At 40.9% G+C, this 17,990-nt stretch overlaps 1 protein-coding gene across 1 annotated transcript in view; it reads left to right on the forward strand.

Moving 5' to 3' along the window:
* Window positions 1-17,990, forward strand: part of sardh (sarcosine dehydrogenase) — a 38,445-nt gene that overhangs the window by 13,008 nt on the left and 7,447 nt on the right. The window contains exons 10-18 of the mRNA XM_054612625.1: window positions 1,177-1,263; window positions 6,386-6,476; window positions 6,731-6,872; window positions 10,376-10,459; window positions 10,727-10,840; window positions 11,701-11,839; window positions 13,950-14,063; window positions 14,489-14,636; window positions 17,837-17,930. Of these exons, the coding sequence (XP_054468600.1) occupies window positions 1,177-1,263; window positions 6,386-6,476; window positions 6,731-6,872; window positions 10,376-10,459; window positions 10,727-10,840; window positions 11,701-11,839; window positions 13,950-14,063; window positions 14,489-14,636; window positions 17,837-17,930 (1,013 nt within the window). The remainder of the gene's footprint in view (window positions 1-1,176; window positions 1,264-6,385; window positions 6,477-6,730; window positions 6,873-10,375; window positions 10,460-10,726; window positions 10,841-11,700; window positions 11,840-13,949; window positions 14,064-14,488; window positions 14,637-17,836; window positions 17,931-17,990) is intronic.

Below are 17,990 nucleotides of genomic sequence, written 5' to 3' on the forward strand. Positions count from 1 at the left end.
TGAGTGAGCCGGTCTGTAGCTGTGCAGCCTGAAGAGTTACAGGAATGAATTGGATTTTTCATCATCATAGTGTGATGCAGCTGTTTGCAGAGAAATAAGTGAAACAAGTGACACCTGAAACATACATTTACACAAATACACACACACATGAATGACCAGAGGAAGATGGAAAACACAGAAATATGGGAAAGACAGAAATAATCTGCAAAGCATGAATAGAAAGAAAATTGAATTTGCGATAGTAGTGATTCACAGAGTGAAATAACATACATAAGTAGAGATGTAAAGAAGGAGAGATGAAATGTAGAGAATAGCAGAAACCATCAAAATGTAAGAAATGTAAAACAAACTGATGGAAGGAAAAAATGATTGAAGGCTGGAGGCTAAGAAAGACTGAAGTTCAGAGGGAGATGAAGCTCAGATGAAATGGAGATAAAAATGGAGATTTCATCAGAGCTGTTTCAGAGCATCTCCTCGGCAGTGAATCTGGCTTTCAGGCTGGCTTTTGTTTCATTTCAAGCTTTGTGTTTAAATGATAAGTACACCCAACGAGCGTTGAATTTTCATAGTGAGCTTACTGAGCCCTCAACCAATTATTTTGGGAGAGAGCATAAATCTCAACCAGGATCCGAGTGTTAAGAGTTCCATGAGTACGTATGTCCTTATACCACGTAAAAGGTTGGTTTAGGATAAAGGTTGTAGTTACAGTTAAGCAGATCAGGCTAAGTGAAAGGTTAAACATATTTTCTTTTGGCATACTCTGGAGGTATTTGAATGTGTCTGAGCATCCTTACACATCTGTGTGTGAGTATGTATCTGAGGGAGAGTGAAATCACGTGTACATATTTTAGCGTGTGTAAATTATAGTATGAGAAATTGGGCTTTAGAAGGCAGCTAGCCTTACATTGAGACTAGCTATTTGCGGCTAGTTTAGTAAATTATTTATTTTCCGCCAAAACGGCAGCATAAATTAGCTAACAACAAATAGCTAACAACCATTTATAGCACAGTTAAGACCAGTGAGACATAAGCAAAACTAAATCAAAGTGACTCGTCTTTTACAAAAAGTAAAAGTCATTTATGGGGAAATAATGTCACCTCATTGGTAAGTTTGTGTTTGTTACATGTGTTGCCACTTTCTCTTTAAAAAAAGTTCCTCTCGCTGTCTATTTTCAGAATCATTCACAGCTGATCACAAACCGCTGATGGGAGAAGCCCCAGAGGTCAGAGGTTTCTTCCTCGGCTGTGGCTTCAACAGTGCCGGTAAGTGCTGCAGAGACAACAAAAAAGACTGAAGAACGAACGGGGGAAGAATTTTACGATTTAAAAAAAGAAAAAGGGAGGGAGTTAAATGAGGGCTGCACAAGGACGACAGAGTGTAAAGACATCTCCGGTCAGAGCGCATGGACATCTTAAACAAATGCTACGTATCACTCACAGTTGTGTGCTTTCAAATACTTTGTGGTGTAGAGCTCTCCCTTGAGGGAACCATGACATGCTAGAGCTAGGAAGATCAAAGCAATCTTCAATTCATGGCAGTATAAGCAGGACAAAAACGAGCACGGAGAAATGGCCGAAGAGTGTTTTTACCCATACTTTGACCCAGCCTTGGCCGATCTCTGTGGACACTCTCCCATACAAATGAATAATGGAGAACTTTATCCATAGAGAACACACACACACACACACACACACACACACACACACACACACACACACACACACACACACACACACACACACACACACAAACACAAACAACAACAACCCAAGTCACTCCATTACTTCACTCTTAGATGAGCCTACCTTTGACATTAGACAGGCAGGAATGTGAGTATCTCATCAGTCTGAAAACATAGAGAGAGGGGGCGTAAAGGGTAAAGTAATCTCAGACGCTTGAGAGAAAGCTTTTTTTTTCTGCATAAGAGCAAAAGACCACAGGGTCGAGCTCTAAAGTTGTTAAGACAAGAGGTTGGTGCTCTAATGAGTGAGCAATCAGTGGTTCCAACACTCACACATAACTAACACACACACACACACACCTTCCTTATCTGTAGCTTTCTGCTTTAGAACTGTAGTTTTTGTACGTCTGAGGCAAACTGCTGATTGATTCTTGTTGCTGTTGAGCACATTCTCCCTTACTCTCTTATTCCCCGAACACTTATCCACGAGAAACTCTGTCCATCAGCCTGCTTGTAGGTCAGTAAGTATCTTGTAATCTATTACCACGTTAACAAGGGCTCACACACAGTTTGCTGTCCCTGAGCTGTTGGTAGCTTTTATACCTCGTACATATTGCCCCATGACCTATTGATTGGACCTGTATTGTTTATGGTTTTACGCTGTGCTGAACATATTAGTTTTTTTTTTTGTTGACTAAAGCCAAATATGCCGGTTCCAATGTCTCCGATGTGAAGGTATGCTGACTCTCTCTGTTATGTGTCATTGTAAATTTAATATTTTTGAGTCCGGGACTGTTAGTCAGAGTAATACAAGCGATTGAAGACATCAATCGCTTGGAAATTGTAATGGACATTTTACACAATTTTTCGTCAGTCATAGTTTAAATGATATATCAAAAAAAATAGCGTATTGATAAATTATGCTATGAAGACATCCCTCTTTCAACCCATGCTCTATTTTTTTTTTTTTCTCCTACTTTATGCAAATAAAAATGTAACAATCCTATCTAAATGGAGGTGGATAAAATATTGCAGTCCCCTCGTACTCTAGTTTTGATGCGTCATGCTGGTAGCGAGCTCATTGAAATGGGCCCAGCATCGCGATATATCACACCTGGTAGCAGTGACTTTATAATTAAGGATTTTCCACTAGCCATGCACAGCAAGGATATTCCTAACGCCTTCCCTTGCCTGACACACACACACATGAACTCAGCATGCACACACCCAAAGAAAACATCCTAGGATTTATCACAGCAGGAGCTCAACAATGTCTTCTCCTCATGCTGTCCCCTTTTCCCTTCTCTATTGACAGATGTCTCTCTTTCTTCCCTCCGCCTATTCGTCCCTCTGGCACGGGAAAACTCCTCTTTCCTTTTCACTCCATCACACATGCACACATGCACACACATGGACTCACACAGCTTATTTGGCTCAAGGCAGCGCAAGAGAAGTGGGGTTATTCATAAACCACGGGGTCAAAGTTGACAGATTCACATTTAAAATATCCATCACTGAGTGCTGGGTAACTTTTAGAGCCTCCGGTTGTTTTGTTTTAACTTGCTGGAGTTCACTCTGGTTTCCAAGCAATCAGTAACTCTGCTTACTTGTAGAAGTTGTATTTGTTACCTAGCAACCTTAAGTTACTTTTTCTTAGTGTCAAAACCATCATGATGAACTTTGAGGGCATTCATTCATTCTGATTATGGTTCTCTAATTGCTTTAAACTTCTGCACCTCTTAACTATATCACCATGTTACTGATAATCATAATACTAAGCACCTTTATAGGTATTATGGTAGTATATCTTTACATTAACAAAATGAGATGCATTGTGCGATTATTGTTTAGCAATTTTTAGAATAAGAACTTCAACCTTATGCATCATTTGATCCATCTAGATATCTCTGGCAAATGACATTAAGCCAAGAGTGTTCTTTCAACAAATTCTATAAATTAGGGCCCAGGTTTTGATATATCTATCCCGGGAGCTATTCCAATTATATCTCAACTCCTCTTTCAGAATGCTAAAGAGTGCTTCATTGACGCAGTGTCTAAACGAGGGAGTTTTCACTGACTTCCACTGCAGAAGAGTTAGCCTCAGGACAGAAATGTTATTAATGCTATAGTGTTTGTCTGGAGAGCAGTAAGATGTTCTTCTGACGGAGACACCCTAAAGAGAGCAATTATGGGGCTAGGCTATACTGTCCCACCAAAGATTTAGGAGACTGCCTCGGGGAGTCTACACCCAAAAGTTACCCAGTGACTTGAACGACCAGAACATGTGACCTACCGTTCAATTCTGAACAATTTCTCAGGTCAATAGTGCAATTGATGTACGACTTTAAATGATCACTGCTTTGACCGAGATGTCTTAATGTCTTTTCCCATGCGAAACAACATTTTTACAAGGCTACAAAAGTAGAGAAGGATAAATATAATCATGCATGTATTCTCCCTCTTTCAAAGCGTTTTTTGATTCACTAGCATCATCACTGTAAATATCAGAAGAAAGGGAGAGGGAAACTATCTAAAAATACTTTGAGAGCAATACAGGAGGACAGGGAGTGCTGGATAATGACATACACAGGAACAAATGTTTGCACAGCATAAACGAACAGTAATAGAGCGAGAAACTGACAGTGGGGAAGTGGAGGGGATGTACAGTGGCAAAGAGGAGGGACGATAAGATGAGTGGAAGCACGAGCCTAAGGGTTCACACGTAGATACTCGCTCACACATCAGTGTACTTATCTCTGGTGAAATGTATCACTGCCACCTCGCCTTGTTGGTTGTCCACCCTCCTCCCTCTGTCTTTCTACCCTTGCTCCCATCCATCCATCCATCCATCCATCCATCCATCCATCCATCCATCCATCCATCCATCCATCCATCCATCCATCCATCCATCCACCCATCCCGCCATTCAAACATCCATCCAGGCTTGGCCCGGAGTGACAGTGTCTGCAGCTGAGTGAAGCGATGACTGATGAAGGGAGAAGGCACACTGTGAGAGATGGAGAAGGAGGGATGCAAGGACATACTGATCGTGCTGTTGCATATTCATGTTGTGTGTGTGTGTGTGTGTGTGTGTGTATACGCGCACACAGCGTGCACGCAATGCATGCAAATTACCAGCAAAACAACACAAGACGGGGGTTGCTAAAAGGGAGCAGCTCATTAACCCAGCAGTTTTGGGACCGGATGGTTTAAAATATTGAATTGCCAGCGTTGTTTGTTGGTCGGGTTGAAAAACAAAAAAAAACAAAGCTGCAGCTGTAAGGTTCAGCTGATGAGGTCAGATTGCTCAGGGGCAGCTGTGAGCAAGGGTCAAATTATGGCGCAAAGGGCAAAACAATCCTCTGTAGGTCATATGACATATAGAGGCTCCTAATTAATGAGACACACTCACAGTCCTCCAGACAGGCAATCAGAGAGAGCGAGAATGGAGGAGAGGTCCGGGGCTTTTGTTCAGATTTTCCACTCTCATTTCCTAACGTGTGCCTGGTAATCTGTGACAAACTGTTTATGATTCTGCAACTAACAATCATTTTCATTAGCATCTAATTTGTCTGTAATTTCTCCTCTTTTGTCTGACATTTTATCGACTAAATGATTATTCAAATAGAGATTTATGGATAGTGAAAATAATTGTTAGTTGCTGCCCTAAACCAAAACCCAAACATATTCAATCAAAAACTGACATTCAAGAATAATAGATAGAAACAGCAAATATAGCCTTTTTGATTTATTCAGTTGTAGAGTACACCTTTTGGTGCTACTTGGACAGGTCTTCAGTTATGAACCTGGGGTCATAGGGGGGGTTTCGGGTCTTTAATCATCAGACACCCTCGCCCTGGTGACCCAGCTGGGGGTGATCTGCCCTAGACTTGTGTCCGAGTTTGGCCCTGCTCCACGGATTCCCCTTCCGGATCCACAGCCTCCGCGAGGCCTTTTCAGCACCCTCCGGAATGTTCTTGGTGACTCTTCTGTTTTTTTTACTCCGAGGAGTTTGAGAGTGTCCTGAAGCAAATGGCTAGAAAAGCCCCGGCACCCAACTCCCCTCAATGCGTTTGGGCAGCAACTGACTAAATGCTTCTAGGTGCCCCTCCTCTTGAATAAGAAACTTAATGCGCATTGGTTTGGCCCTCCAGAGCTCTGTCCAGGTGATCTTGCGAGGTTCCTCATGCTCCCATCTGGTCCAGGTGTCTTCTTTGTACATGCTGACCATCTTGATATACCGTTCTTCCTTTTCCTCTGCATCTTCCTCTGCCTCTGCACGTTTCTCATCCTGACCCAGTTCTAGCTTCTCCTTTCCACTGGCTTTGCCATAAGGTGTTTTAGGAAAAAAATGACCAAGTCCTGCCCGCCACAGTGCCCACCAAGATGTTGTGCCACAGCCGTGCCTCCGCTTTGTTGACAGCTTCCTCTGTCCGCCACTTCCTTCCTGTCTTTATAATGATTCCTGCCATGACATGACTTTGAAGTCAGTAAGCTCCAACCGCAACTGAGAAACTTACTGATAGTCTTCTTTAGTGGCTCCACTGTTGTCATTGGCACCTCGTAAACCAGAAGGGGGAATTTTCTTAAATTACTTTATCGATTATTAACCTTTTTATTAATTGACTACTTGTTTTGGCATTAGTTAACATGTGAATTTGAGATGCTTTTCATAACAGTTTCTGTGTGTGTGTTTTTCTCAGGCATGATGCTGGGAGGTGGTTGCGGTAGAGAGCTGGCTCACTGGATCATACATGGCCGCCCTGAAAAGGATATGTATGGTTACGACATCAGGTACATCAATGCACACTAAGTCTGAATACAAACCTACAGTGGGGGAAATTAAAAGTATTTGAGCGGAGACAGTGATCACAGGAGGCTTCATAGGTATGCCACCACTCTATTAAGCACAACATGGTTTTAAGTTTCTGTTCTGCATTTTATCAAAGGACAGCAGGGACCAGAATAATTAAGTTTGAATGACGTCTGAGTGATTGTGACTCTTAATGAGCGTTAATCTTTTGAATTTCCTCTCCCTCCTGTCTCAGGCGGTTCCATAACTCGCTGACAGACAACGCAAGCTGGATCAGAGAGAGGAGCCACGAGTCGTATGCAAAAAACTACTCTGTGGTGTTCCCCTTTGATGAGCCGCTGGCCAGCCGGAACATGAGGAAGGACCCTTTTCATCAGGTAGTTGAGCAGTTGTATGCAGTGCATTTCTTGAGTTCAAGGAAAACAACCCTGATGTGCGTCTTTCTTGCAGAGTTAGTCACGCTCCTTTCAACTGTGGTTTGATGAGTCACCACAGGTTTATTAGCAAAGACTTTTTTCTTTCTCCTCCTCTTAACATCTAACAACTATTACCCTAGAAATAATAGAAAAGAGGAATGAGAAGAACTATGAACTATTCATTCATTTTTAAACATTTTATACGAAGATAACAGACAATACACACAAAGGCTATTCTTTTGTTATTTTGTCTGTCCCTTTTATATTGAATGAAGGATGTTCCTTTTATTTTTTCCTGAATATCCTGAATTTACAAATAAACACAGTACACAGTGTTTGTGTCTATATATTAAAGAAGTAAAGTCTGATTAGTCAATTTAAAGCAAAAATGTTCTCGTATCCCGTCGCCTCTCCCTGAGATGTTATGAAACCTTATTCATGTATATATATTTTTCCCCGATCGGTTAAACATTAAGCATAACCTTGGCTCTGTTGAAGCACTCTCAGTTAGGTAAACAGGGCTTCTACTTTTTGTAAAAAAGTGGAGGCAGTGTTGTGTATCTCTCAGGATTTAGACTTCCAGACACCTTTGGCTTGAGCATAGCTGGGGGGCAACTTTCTGGACCCATATCGACGAGGTTTCCTAACATAGATGAAACCAGTTCACCTCTTAAAGGCACAGTAGCATCTTCGCTGCCATATAACCTGACCAGTCATCTTTGATCACTTCCTATATTTTTAGAGGTTGTATGACTCACTGCTTCTCTCGTCTTTCTCCTTGAGCCTTTCATTCCACTCCTTTTTCTGTTTTTTTTTTTCTTCTTCTCCCATGCATCTTCCCACGGCCTTCACTCATATGTCTCTCATCTTCTCTCTTTTGACATCTTTCTCAACACAATTTCCTCTCCTATTCATACTTAATGTCTGCTTCTCCCTCTCTCTCTTCCTGCAGTTGTCACCGTCTTTGTTCTCGTTCCAATCTGTATTTTGTGAGAGAGAAAAAAAAGGTGCTGCACTTTCTTTCCCTCCCTTAACCTCAGGAATCGCAGCATCTGATTGGATGATTGAGACACTAAATATCCACATATAAACGATGCAGCTGGATCCCCATGTTGTGCATGCTTCAATGTTTATGTGTGCAAGAATTTGCGTAGGGCATTGAACTGAGTTCACTTCAGTCGCTGATGCTGAAAATCTGATTTGTGTTGCAAATGGGGATGTAGAACAACTGTGTGTATGCTTCCATTTCAATCATTGGGTATTATGCCAAGCTAGTCCTGAATAACTGGTGACGCAAGTGCTTGCAAAAATATCATCTGTCAAACTCTGACTCCATCTCTGTCAGTGCTCTGTGTGTTTACTGGAATAGCTGATTCAGGCTCAGGCATACTGTAGTTAGCAGTGTAACTTATCCCCAGCAGCTACATTTATTAATGCGTTCCTTGCCAACTTGACTAGAAATGATACTCTTAGCTTGGTCTCGGATGCCTTTCAGCTTCCTTTCTCTCCATAGCCCAACACAAACTCTTAATGGGCCTCGCCGCCATATTTTATGCATTAATGACCCACTTAGCCTCGCTTTCCTGTTCCAGACTTCATTTACCTTTTAACTGTTGCAATTTCTACCCCGCTCACGCATGCAGGCATTCTTTCAGGACAGATTACTGTCACACAGATTGCATTAGCAATGTTGTCAATGTGTTTTGTATATCATGCCTACTGCTTACTTACAGCTTGTTTTATTAAACTTCCCTGACACGTTTCATGCATAATTTACCAGATTTCCCGAAGGGCTTTTTTAAGATGTTGTACAGAATGAGCAAAGACATGAAGGGATGGCAACTTTTTAAATGTTTTTTTCAGTTAGTAAGTTGTGTCTCCATAATGAATGTTTAGATTATGAAGAAAAACGTCTTATTATGTTTTGAAATCATTACTATCTGATTTATTATTTTGATCACAAAAAAAATGTAAATAGAATTCAAAATAATCAACAACACAAACCGTTGCTTATAGCATAATGCAAATATCACTGTCAAGGTCTTTAGTTCTCCGAGGGTTTATAAAAGAGCTCCATCCCTCTTAAGAGCAACACACTCGTATGTTGAACGTCAAAGCACCGGAACAATTCTTTCTAAAGACCACACACCAGCGGCGTACTATAAAAGCCACTATCTGCATCGACTCTCAAGAAGAGCAGTTTTATCACATTTATCCTGCTAATCAGCAAATCCTTGTACCGTTTAGACCGCTTGTAATTTGAAAAAAATGAAATCCTTTATCCAATGTAAAACATATAAGCTGATTGACACTTCAAAGGCTCAATAGATTGCGTCAGCATGCAGCTGTGGCACATCCTCTGTACCATTAAGACACTGAAAAGACACAAATAACTGCTCTCAGGTAGACAGACTGCAGCTCGAAGGAGACCACAGTCCCTGTGAGACTGGGTTGGTCCAACCCTCGGCTGCAAGCCCATTAGACCCCTGCTAATCACTCGTCGGGGGGCCATCACCTAGCAACTAGCCTTGCCTCTGTTGGAGAGCCTCAGATAAATGTAGGCAGGTGGTAGATCGAAGAAGGAAAAAAGACAGAAAAGGTCTAATTATTATTTTTCAAATGTGGTTTTTGTTCACCATTGTGGCTCTTGTTCCTAATCACGACTCCATGTATTATGGCCAAGAGATACTTAAGGTCTTTGACTAGCTGTCCTTATAAATAAATAATGAGACTGTCTGCTTTTAGGAAGAAATACAAGCTTATTTCAGAGCACACAACCGTCCGTCTCTGACACTGCTGCTCACACGTTTTCTCCACCTCGGTATCACGGATGGTAAATATAGCTCGGTGTGGGAAGTTTTGGCATGAGACAGCTAGCTGCCTGCTAGGAGGAGAGCATAGCAGAACATACCTACTAACTGTGGGCGACTGTCAGTTTTAACAAGGAGGGTGGCGAGCGCTGAAATATCTTATTTCAACACCAGTCAAGAAATCAAGAATTAACAAGTGAACTATATTTGCAACAGTTTGCCCTAAAAATACAGTTTGATCTTTGATTCTCATCAATTCCTCACGCTAGGTTGATAATAAACATGAAGGCCAGTTAATTTGTTGTAGTTGGATCTTGTTATGCTGCCCTGAAAATAAATAAAAATCAGTCAGTGCTGCCTAAAAGCAGCAGTTAGAATGAGCAAGACTCAGCCGCTGTGATTGCTTTGGCAATTGATGGGATCAATACTGTAGATGTGAAGAGTGAAATTGCTGACTATCAGATTAAATGTATGACAGTGCAATTCTGTGAATATATGTTTTTAATTAAAAAACACCCCCATTTTCCCAACTTTGGCTAATGTTCTCGTGCAATGATTCAAAGGTAATCGCTAAATAGTTAACATTCTCAGCTGTGTATTTTCTCTACTGGTTTAACCTCTGTGTTTGTTTGTGTGTGTGTTTGTTTGTTTTAGGTGCTGACGGAGCAGGGCTGTGTGTTCCAGGAGAGACATGGCTGGGAAAGACCTGGCTGGTTCAACAAAGAAGGGCCCGCTCCTGTGAGACTCTACAAACACATACTGTGCACAAGCACGTTTACTCTAATGATTTATTTACAACATACATATTGACAATAAGCACTTGGAACGACATAAACACTTGAGATGCAAATTTGTTCCACAAGGCTTGCTGTTGAAAAAAAACCGACTGCCAATAACGGATGACACTGACACAGTATCTGGCCCAATGTTTTGTCCTGCTCAGCACATGGAGACGCTGATGATTCATTAGACACTAACTATTTGTTTGTCTTTGTTATTGCAAAGCTTAAAGAATATGATTACTACGGGGCTTACGACGTAAAGAAGAACGTGAACTACAAATACAACGAATTGCTGGGAAAAGAGTACACCTTTGACTTCCCTCCACATCATGACGTGGTAAGATACCAAGCGTAAACATATGTGTGTGATCATGTGTGTTATAAAGTTGAACAATGTCATCAAATTAAATGCAACTTCCTGTTTTGTCAAACGCTTACGGGCCAAAAAAAAGTCAGGGTCGACAGATGAGTGTGAACGCTCTCTGAAGGCTCCCGTGAGAAAAGGGGAACATGCGTCCTCATGGGAAATGACAATCATGGACAACAGACAGTGATGGAAGAACAGTTAGTGAGGTTTATGGTGCATAAAAAGTGCATACCAAACCAACACAGCAGCTCAAAAAACAGATTGCAAGGGGAGAATTACCAACCTTGATGTCAAAAATCTCTTAATTAGTTTTCACTTTAATGTTACAGTGATGAATGTTTGCTTCAAGGATGTGGCTCCAAATATCTTAGAAATGTCATGTTTGGCAAAGAGAGGAAGATGTCTTTATTTAAAGTCAGGGTCTGTGTTAATTGGATGTTTGTCTTGTATTGTTATGCCTTTGCACCGTCGACAGCCATGGCAGGAGACATGTTTTTGGGTTGTCTGTCTGCAGTACGTTCAGCGGTCCGTCTGGTCCATTGCTGTGAACGTAATATCTCAGGAACGCCTGGAGGGAATTATATCAAATTTTAGCACAAACGTCCACTTGGACTCGAAGTGGTTAGATTTTGGTGGTCAAAGGTCATCATCACCTCACAATGACTTGTTTGGCCATAGCTCAAGTATTCATTTGATAATAATGACAATTTCACACGAATGTTAATAGGATAAAATGATGATGACGAATGATGAAGTGACAACATTTTGGACAGACGTGGATGTAAAACTGCAACTTGAAGTCTGAAATTCTAATTTTTCTTTTATTGCAGATTAAGAGTGAGTGCCTCTCGTGTAGACATGGTGTGGCAGTGTTTGACATGTCCTACTTTGGAAAGTTCTATCTCACTGGACCAGATGCCAAGAAGGCGGCTGATTGGCTGTTCACCGCTGATGTCAACAAGAAGCCAGGTCAGTCTGCTGCAGCGAGAACACACACACACGTACACACACACACACCCACACACACACACATGCACAGACAGATGGGAGAGAAGATTGACAGAATGAAGAGGGCAGATACATGGATAGGGAGACTAAACAAGATGCCAACAAGTGAGCATAACAGTCCACTATTCCACAAAATCTCAAATACCATTAACAGTAAATGCCAGTTTATGGTCTCTTAAAATATTTTTTCTGGAACTTTTTAAAATCAACAAACTGACAGGTGTGGCTGCTTATAACAGGTGATTCCAAACTTTTGAATGTCAGTGTATATCAAATGATCAATAACATCATTATCAAATTACAACTTTCTTATGTGTCAAATTTCCTTGTTACAAGGAAAATGGAAAAAAAAACATGAATATGAATAGACATGAAATTATAATTTAAAGGTGACTCTACAGGGCAAGAAGAGTCATTTAAAAGCATATGAAACATGTTGAATGCTTAAAACCATTTGTTTAAATAGATAAAGTAGAATGTCCCGAATAAGTTTTATATAGCGCCATGTGTACATTTAAATCTGAGGGGGAATCACAACAAAAGAAAAAAAATACATAAACTTGGATTATATTTGTCAGAGGCCCATACAGACAGATATACAGTACCAGTGAAAAGTTTGGACACACCTACTCATTCAACTACTTTGAAGAATCTAAAATATAAAACATATTCTGGTTTGTTGAGCATTTGTTTGTTTACCACATAATTCCATATGTGTTCCTTCATAGTTTGAATGTCTTCAATATTAATCTACAATGTAGAAAAAAATAAAAATAAAGAAAAACCATTGAATGAGAAGGTGTGTCCAAATATTTGACTGGTACTGTATACAAGAATGTAAAATCCAGCAAATGTTAAAGTCCCTACGGCATTCAGAATACCACAGCCTCTGGTGTATCAATTTTGATCAGTATTATTTTAAGACGCATTTTAAGTCTCTTCAGATTAAAAAAACACTAAATTGCTGGAATAATCCTTTAGAATGCGAACAGACAATATTTCCCCCCTAAAGTTTTCAAGTGTTATTAAATACAACTGTATCGCTTCCTTTTCAGAGCCTAGAAACTACCAACAACATGCGACACACTTTGTTTTCCACAGTTACTTCTGTTGTTCAACATTTACAATCAAAAAGTACAAGTTAAAGCAAACAACTATTTATCTATTGCTACTGTAAACATTCACAGCTGGTATTTTTTTTTTCTGCAGCCTATGCTATTTTTGTGCTAACATCTACTTACACTTTATTATCCTTTCACTGAGTATGACAATATCTCACCCCACCTACGAAGGTATTTGCTCAAAAGCTTTTTCGACATCTTAGATGACACATTGTGTGACCTCCATTCTCAGTTTGTCCATCACTCTCTCCTTTTTGCGCCCAGTTCTCACTTACACCACTTATAGCCGTCACACTTGCCCCGAGAATATTAAAAATCTCAGCAGGGCGACCAGTGCTTCGCTAACACATTTACACACCGTTTTCTGTAATACCAGTGACAGAATGAAACTGAAACAGTCATTCAAATGGATGATGGACTGGGTAACAGCCACGTATTAGCATGTCAGTGTAGCTGTCAGCTCCTTTGGCCAACGGATGACGGGAATGTTAGTATTTTTTTTCGCCTCGTAGTTAGATACACACTTCATTCACTGGGAAAGTATTTTGATGATATTCTCATAATGACTGTGTTTTGTTAAGTGATGTTCTTAGCTTTGATGAGGTTTGTATTTCAGTCACAACTATTTTACATAAAGACCTGGTTCACATGTCTTAGTCAGAAATGTATACTTGTTGCCCCTAAAGTGCAAGTAGCACTTGAGTTAATAAAAAAAATGTCTATTCTAATTCACAGGCAGGGGGGGCGGCAAGGCATACGCACATACAGAGACACACAAAAACTTACAAACTGGATACCTCACAAAGAATCAGTTACAAACTGAAGATTGACCTCAAATTCGGGTTCCTTTTTTATTGTTGGATTTCCGTATGTATTGTTTCAAGGGACTGCACACTTTAAATTGGCCTATAAAGTTCGCGACATGAATTCATGGTTTGTGTGGGTTTCAGGCTCCACTGTGTATACCTGCATGCTGAATAAAGGAGGAGGGACGGAGGCTGACTTGACTGTGAGCAGACTGGAGCCTGGAGATGCCAACCTGCCACTGGCACCACAGTCCAACGGTGAGAAACGGAGAAAGTGTGTTGTTTTCATATCTGTCTGCTGTACTGAGTGATTTCTCTCTCTGTTATTTCATTCTTCTCTGTATCATTCAATCACTGTCGTGTTTTTGTCATTTTAACTATGGTATTTTATCTGTCTGTCTGTCATTGTGTTGTATCTTATTTTTTAGGTAACTGTTTTTTTTTATTGTCCTGTCTCCTAGTATTTATCAATATTGTATATCTGCTGTATTCACTATTTTATTCTTCTACCTATCATTCTATCTTCTCTTGTATTTTGAGGTAGCTTTCAATTTATGTGCTGCTCTATTTGTCGTTCTGCGTAAGTTTCCTGTCAGTATTTATCTGATGGTTCACCGTCAATGCTTCTGTCATTCTCCCCATAATCACTGTTTATTTATTTCCTTTTCCCTCCTTTGCTCCAGGTGATGCATACTACCTGGCCATCGGAGGCGGTGTAGCAGAACACAACTGGAACCACATCAGAACAACTCTTCAGGACCAAGGCTTCAACTGCCAGCTGACAGACCACTCCGAGGACATGGGGATGATCAGCATCCAGGGACCCAAGAGGTGGGGAAACTGAAAAGAAGGATAGAGGGAGGGAAGAGGGCTACGAAAGAACGGAGACATTGTCATGATTTAGAAATTTATGTGAGAATAAGGACAAAAGGAGTGAGTGAGGGCAAAGAGCAGTGAGAGGAAAAAAGACAGAGGTAACTATTAAAAAGGGTTATGATTCACATCCTGGAGACAAGAGGTGGGGAAACTGAAAAGAAAGAAGGATGGAGGGAGGGAAGAGGGCTACGAAAGAACGGAGACATTGTCATGATTTAGATATCCAGGTGAAAATAAGGACAAAAGGAGTGAGTGAGGGCAAAGAGCAGTGAGAGGAAAGGAGAGGAAAAAAGACAGAGGTAACTATTAAAAAGGGTTATGATTCACATCCTGGAGACAAGAGCTGGGGAAACTGAAAAGACGAGCTGTTGGATCGATAAGAGGAGAGCAGGTTAAGTGCTTATTCTCAAGACTTGGCCATAGGCATAAGAGGTGAAAGAATACAAGGACGGAGGTTGATTGAAAACAGGAGACAGAAGCAGAAATGTTAGCGTGTAAATCTGCAGTTTAATGAAGCCATTGGCTGTTTCATGATGCTGCGAACCCTGCAAAGTAAATCACAATTCATTTTTCATCAGAGTGAGTGACAATGATAACGATTACTCAGAGCAGTCTACACCTTGGGTTAGAGCTCCAGGGCCGGGCAGTCACTTTTTTACCTGGTGATTGCTTAACTTCCCATTAAGTTGTCCAATACCTGTAAAACAAATGACATTCGCATCTGGTTCTGCTTCCCCTAGGTATTTTGTTAAAACATTTCTGTAATAACTGTAGAATTACAGACGATCCCAGCTGACACTGGTCAAAGGCAGGTTCACCCTGGACGGGTCCCCCGACTATCGCAGGGCTGACAACCATTCACATGATATTAGTAATAAAAGTTAATCCTATAATGATATCTCTGCACCTGTTCGCTCTCCAACAACGACTCCCCAGTGTTAACACTGCAGTGATGACCTTCAATGACTAAATGTCAAAAACTCTGATTATCAGATATACGGAATTCATTTTAGGTCCCATGAATTTTTTGTAGATTTTAGATCCCTGTAGGAGCGCAACCACGGATTAAGTTGTGATGGTGCTTTTCTCCCTTCAGTTTCTCTTTTGTGGAGCCTTGAGATTTAAAAAAAACAACTTAACCGAACATGTCACAGTATTCCTGTTTTACCCGTCATCCATCAGAACCATCATCCATTGGTTACTTCATCTGTCAAATCTTGTATGGCACATAGGAATGGTGCTGCACATTCAGACATGGGGATGTAGTCCGACCTTGTCACTTTTCTTCTTGCTTCCTACAGTTTTGCTTTTTGTTCTTCACTTTAAGAGCAAACCGGGCTGGCTTTTACCTCTTCCCGATCTCCTTCTCTGAAGTCCTGGTCTATCTTTTCTTCCCCTCTCACCTCCCCTCCTCCCCACCTCGCCGCCCCGCGTCTTCGTTCTTCCCTCTTACCAGCAGCAGGGTCAGGCCACTCTGTTCTCCGTGTGGGCTGTGTCGATTTTTCTTCTCCGTGAGGCTTTTTTCTCATCTTCTGTTCTCCTAAGTTTCTTATTTTCCTCTGGTCTCTGTAGATCCTATCCAACTCTTTCTCAAACTCTTCTCCCCAGTCTTCCCCTTCGGCTCAATTGCCTATTCTCTGTGTCCTCTTCCATTTTTTTTTGTCCCTCTCGCTTTTATTGCTTACATCAAACCAAAAATAAGTTTGTCACTAGCAGCAGTAGAACAATATATATACACGTGTGTGTGTGTGTTTCATTATTGATACACACATGCATAGGAGGATGTTGATTATGGAGCTCATTGAGTTTTCCTGTGCATCCAAAGCGTACTCAGCTTGTGAGTGTTTGTATTTGCATCAGTGGATGTTTCCTGTATGCGTGTCAATAACATAAACAAGATTAGCATCTGTATTGCCTCTCTCTCTCTGCACAGTAGCGTAATGGAAGTCAGCTACTCCTTATTGTTTCTGACACATATGAGGAATTGCACAAAATCAACTCCAATGTTTGGGTTTTGGTTTCCTTATGAAGCAAATTGATCTCTTTAAAGTTAGAGGAAATGGAAAATTACAGCGTTTATGGAAATGCATTTGTCTCCCAGAGATACTCATTCCAATCTATCAGAGAGGGGGGGGGGGGGGGGTTCTCTAGACTTGATATTTTTTCGCTCACACAGCTTTTGCAGCGTGCTCCAAAGGGTGAAACTGTGCGCTTGATCGTTTGCTTTGTAATTATGAAACTAATTTATAATATCTGAAATTATGTGACATCCTGCTAAAACGCTGTGTATGTTTGCATCCTCGGATCCACAGCTGAGAGCCACAGTTAAGTGGCAAGACAGAGAAACAAATTGGTGGTTGCAAGTCTCCCTCCCACACACACACACACACACACACACACACACACACACACACACACACACACACACACACACACACACACACACACACACACACACAACACACACAGAGCATTTCAGTAATTATATATAGCTAATTGGCCTTGCTCTTGGTCTTGGGAGTTCAGTGAACAAAGCGTTGCTTAAAGCAGAACAGAAATTGGACGACAGCCCGAAGAGAACATTGGCCTGTGCATCATACTAGCAGATTCATGGATATATTCAAGAAATGTTTTCTTCACATATGACTGTACCCTCATACAAACCTTTCTACATCCAACTATTAACCACATTGATTGCTTTGTAGAAAACCCACACAGATGCACAAACATGTACAGCTCACACAAACGTGAACCCCTTCCCCAAATATCTTCAACCCTGGCTTCTTGCCACACTGTTGCAAAAATATCTCGCCTCTACCTGCCCACTCACAAAAACACAAGAAGCAAAGTAAGCTAAACTTAGTCCCTTTTTTTTTTTCTGTTGACTCATCTTTATGTAATATTGATTTTAGTATATGTGTCGGCGTGTTTGTTTGTGGGTGAAGGAGAGAGGGTACATTTCTATATCAAATGTAACAGGTACTCCTATAGTGTTGTAGTAGTGTTGTATTGAAATATTAAAGAAAATCTGATCATTTGAGTTTTAAAAAGCGTACAGATTAAGTTTCTTTCCCCACACAGGGGCACATGTGCAAACTTTAAATATTTTGTCCGATTGACCGCCACTGTTTTTGTGTTTTACTCTTCATGTGCAGCCGAGAGGTGCTGCAAGAGGTGTTGGACACAGACCTGAACAACGAAGCTTTTGCCTTCTCTACCCACAAAGTTGTCAATGCAGCGGGGCATCAGGTGAGAACACACATCACACATCACACACACACAACACACACACACACACACACACACACA

This window comes from Anoplopoma fimbria, chromosome 14 (assembly GCF_027596085.1).
Source record: "Anoplopoma fimbria isolate UVic2021 breed Golden Eagle Sablefish chromosome 14, Afim_UVic_2022, whole genome shotgun sequence".
Lineage (NCBI taxonomy): Eukaryota > Metazoa > Chordata > Actinopteri > Perciformes > Anoplopomatidae > Anoplopoma > Anoplopoma fimbria.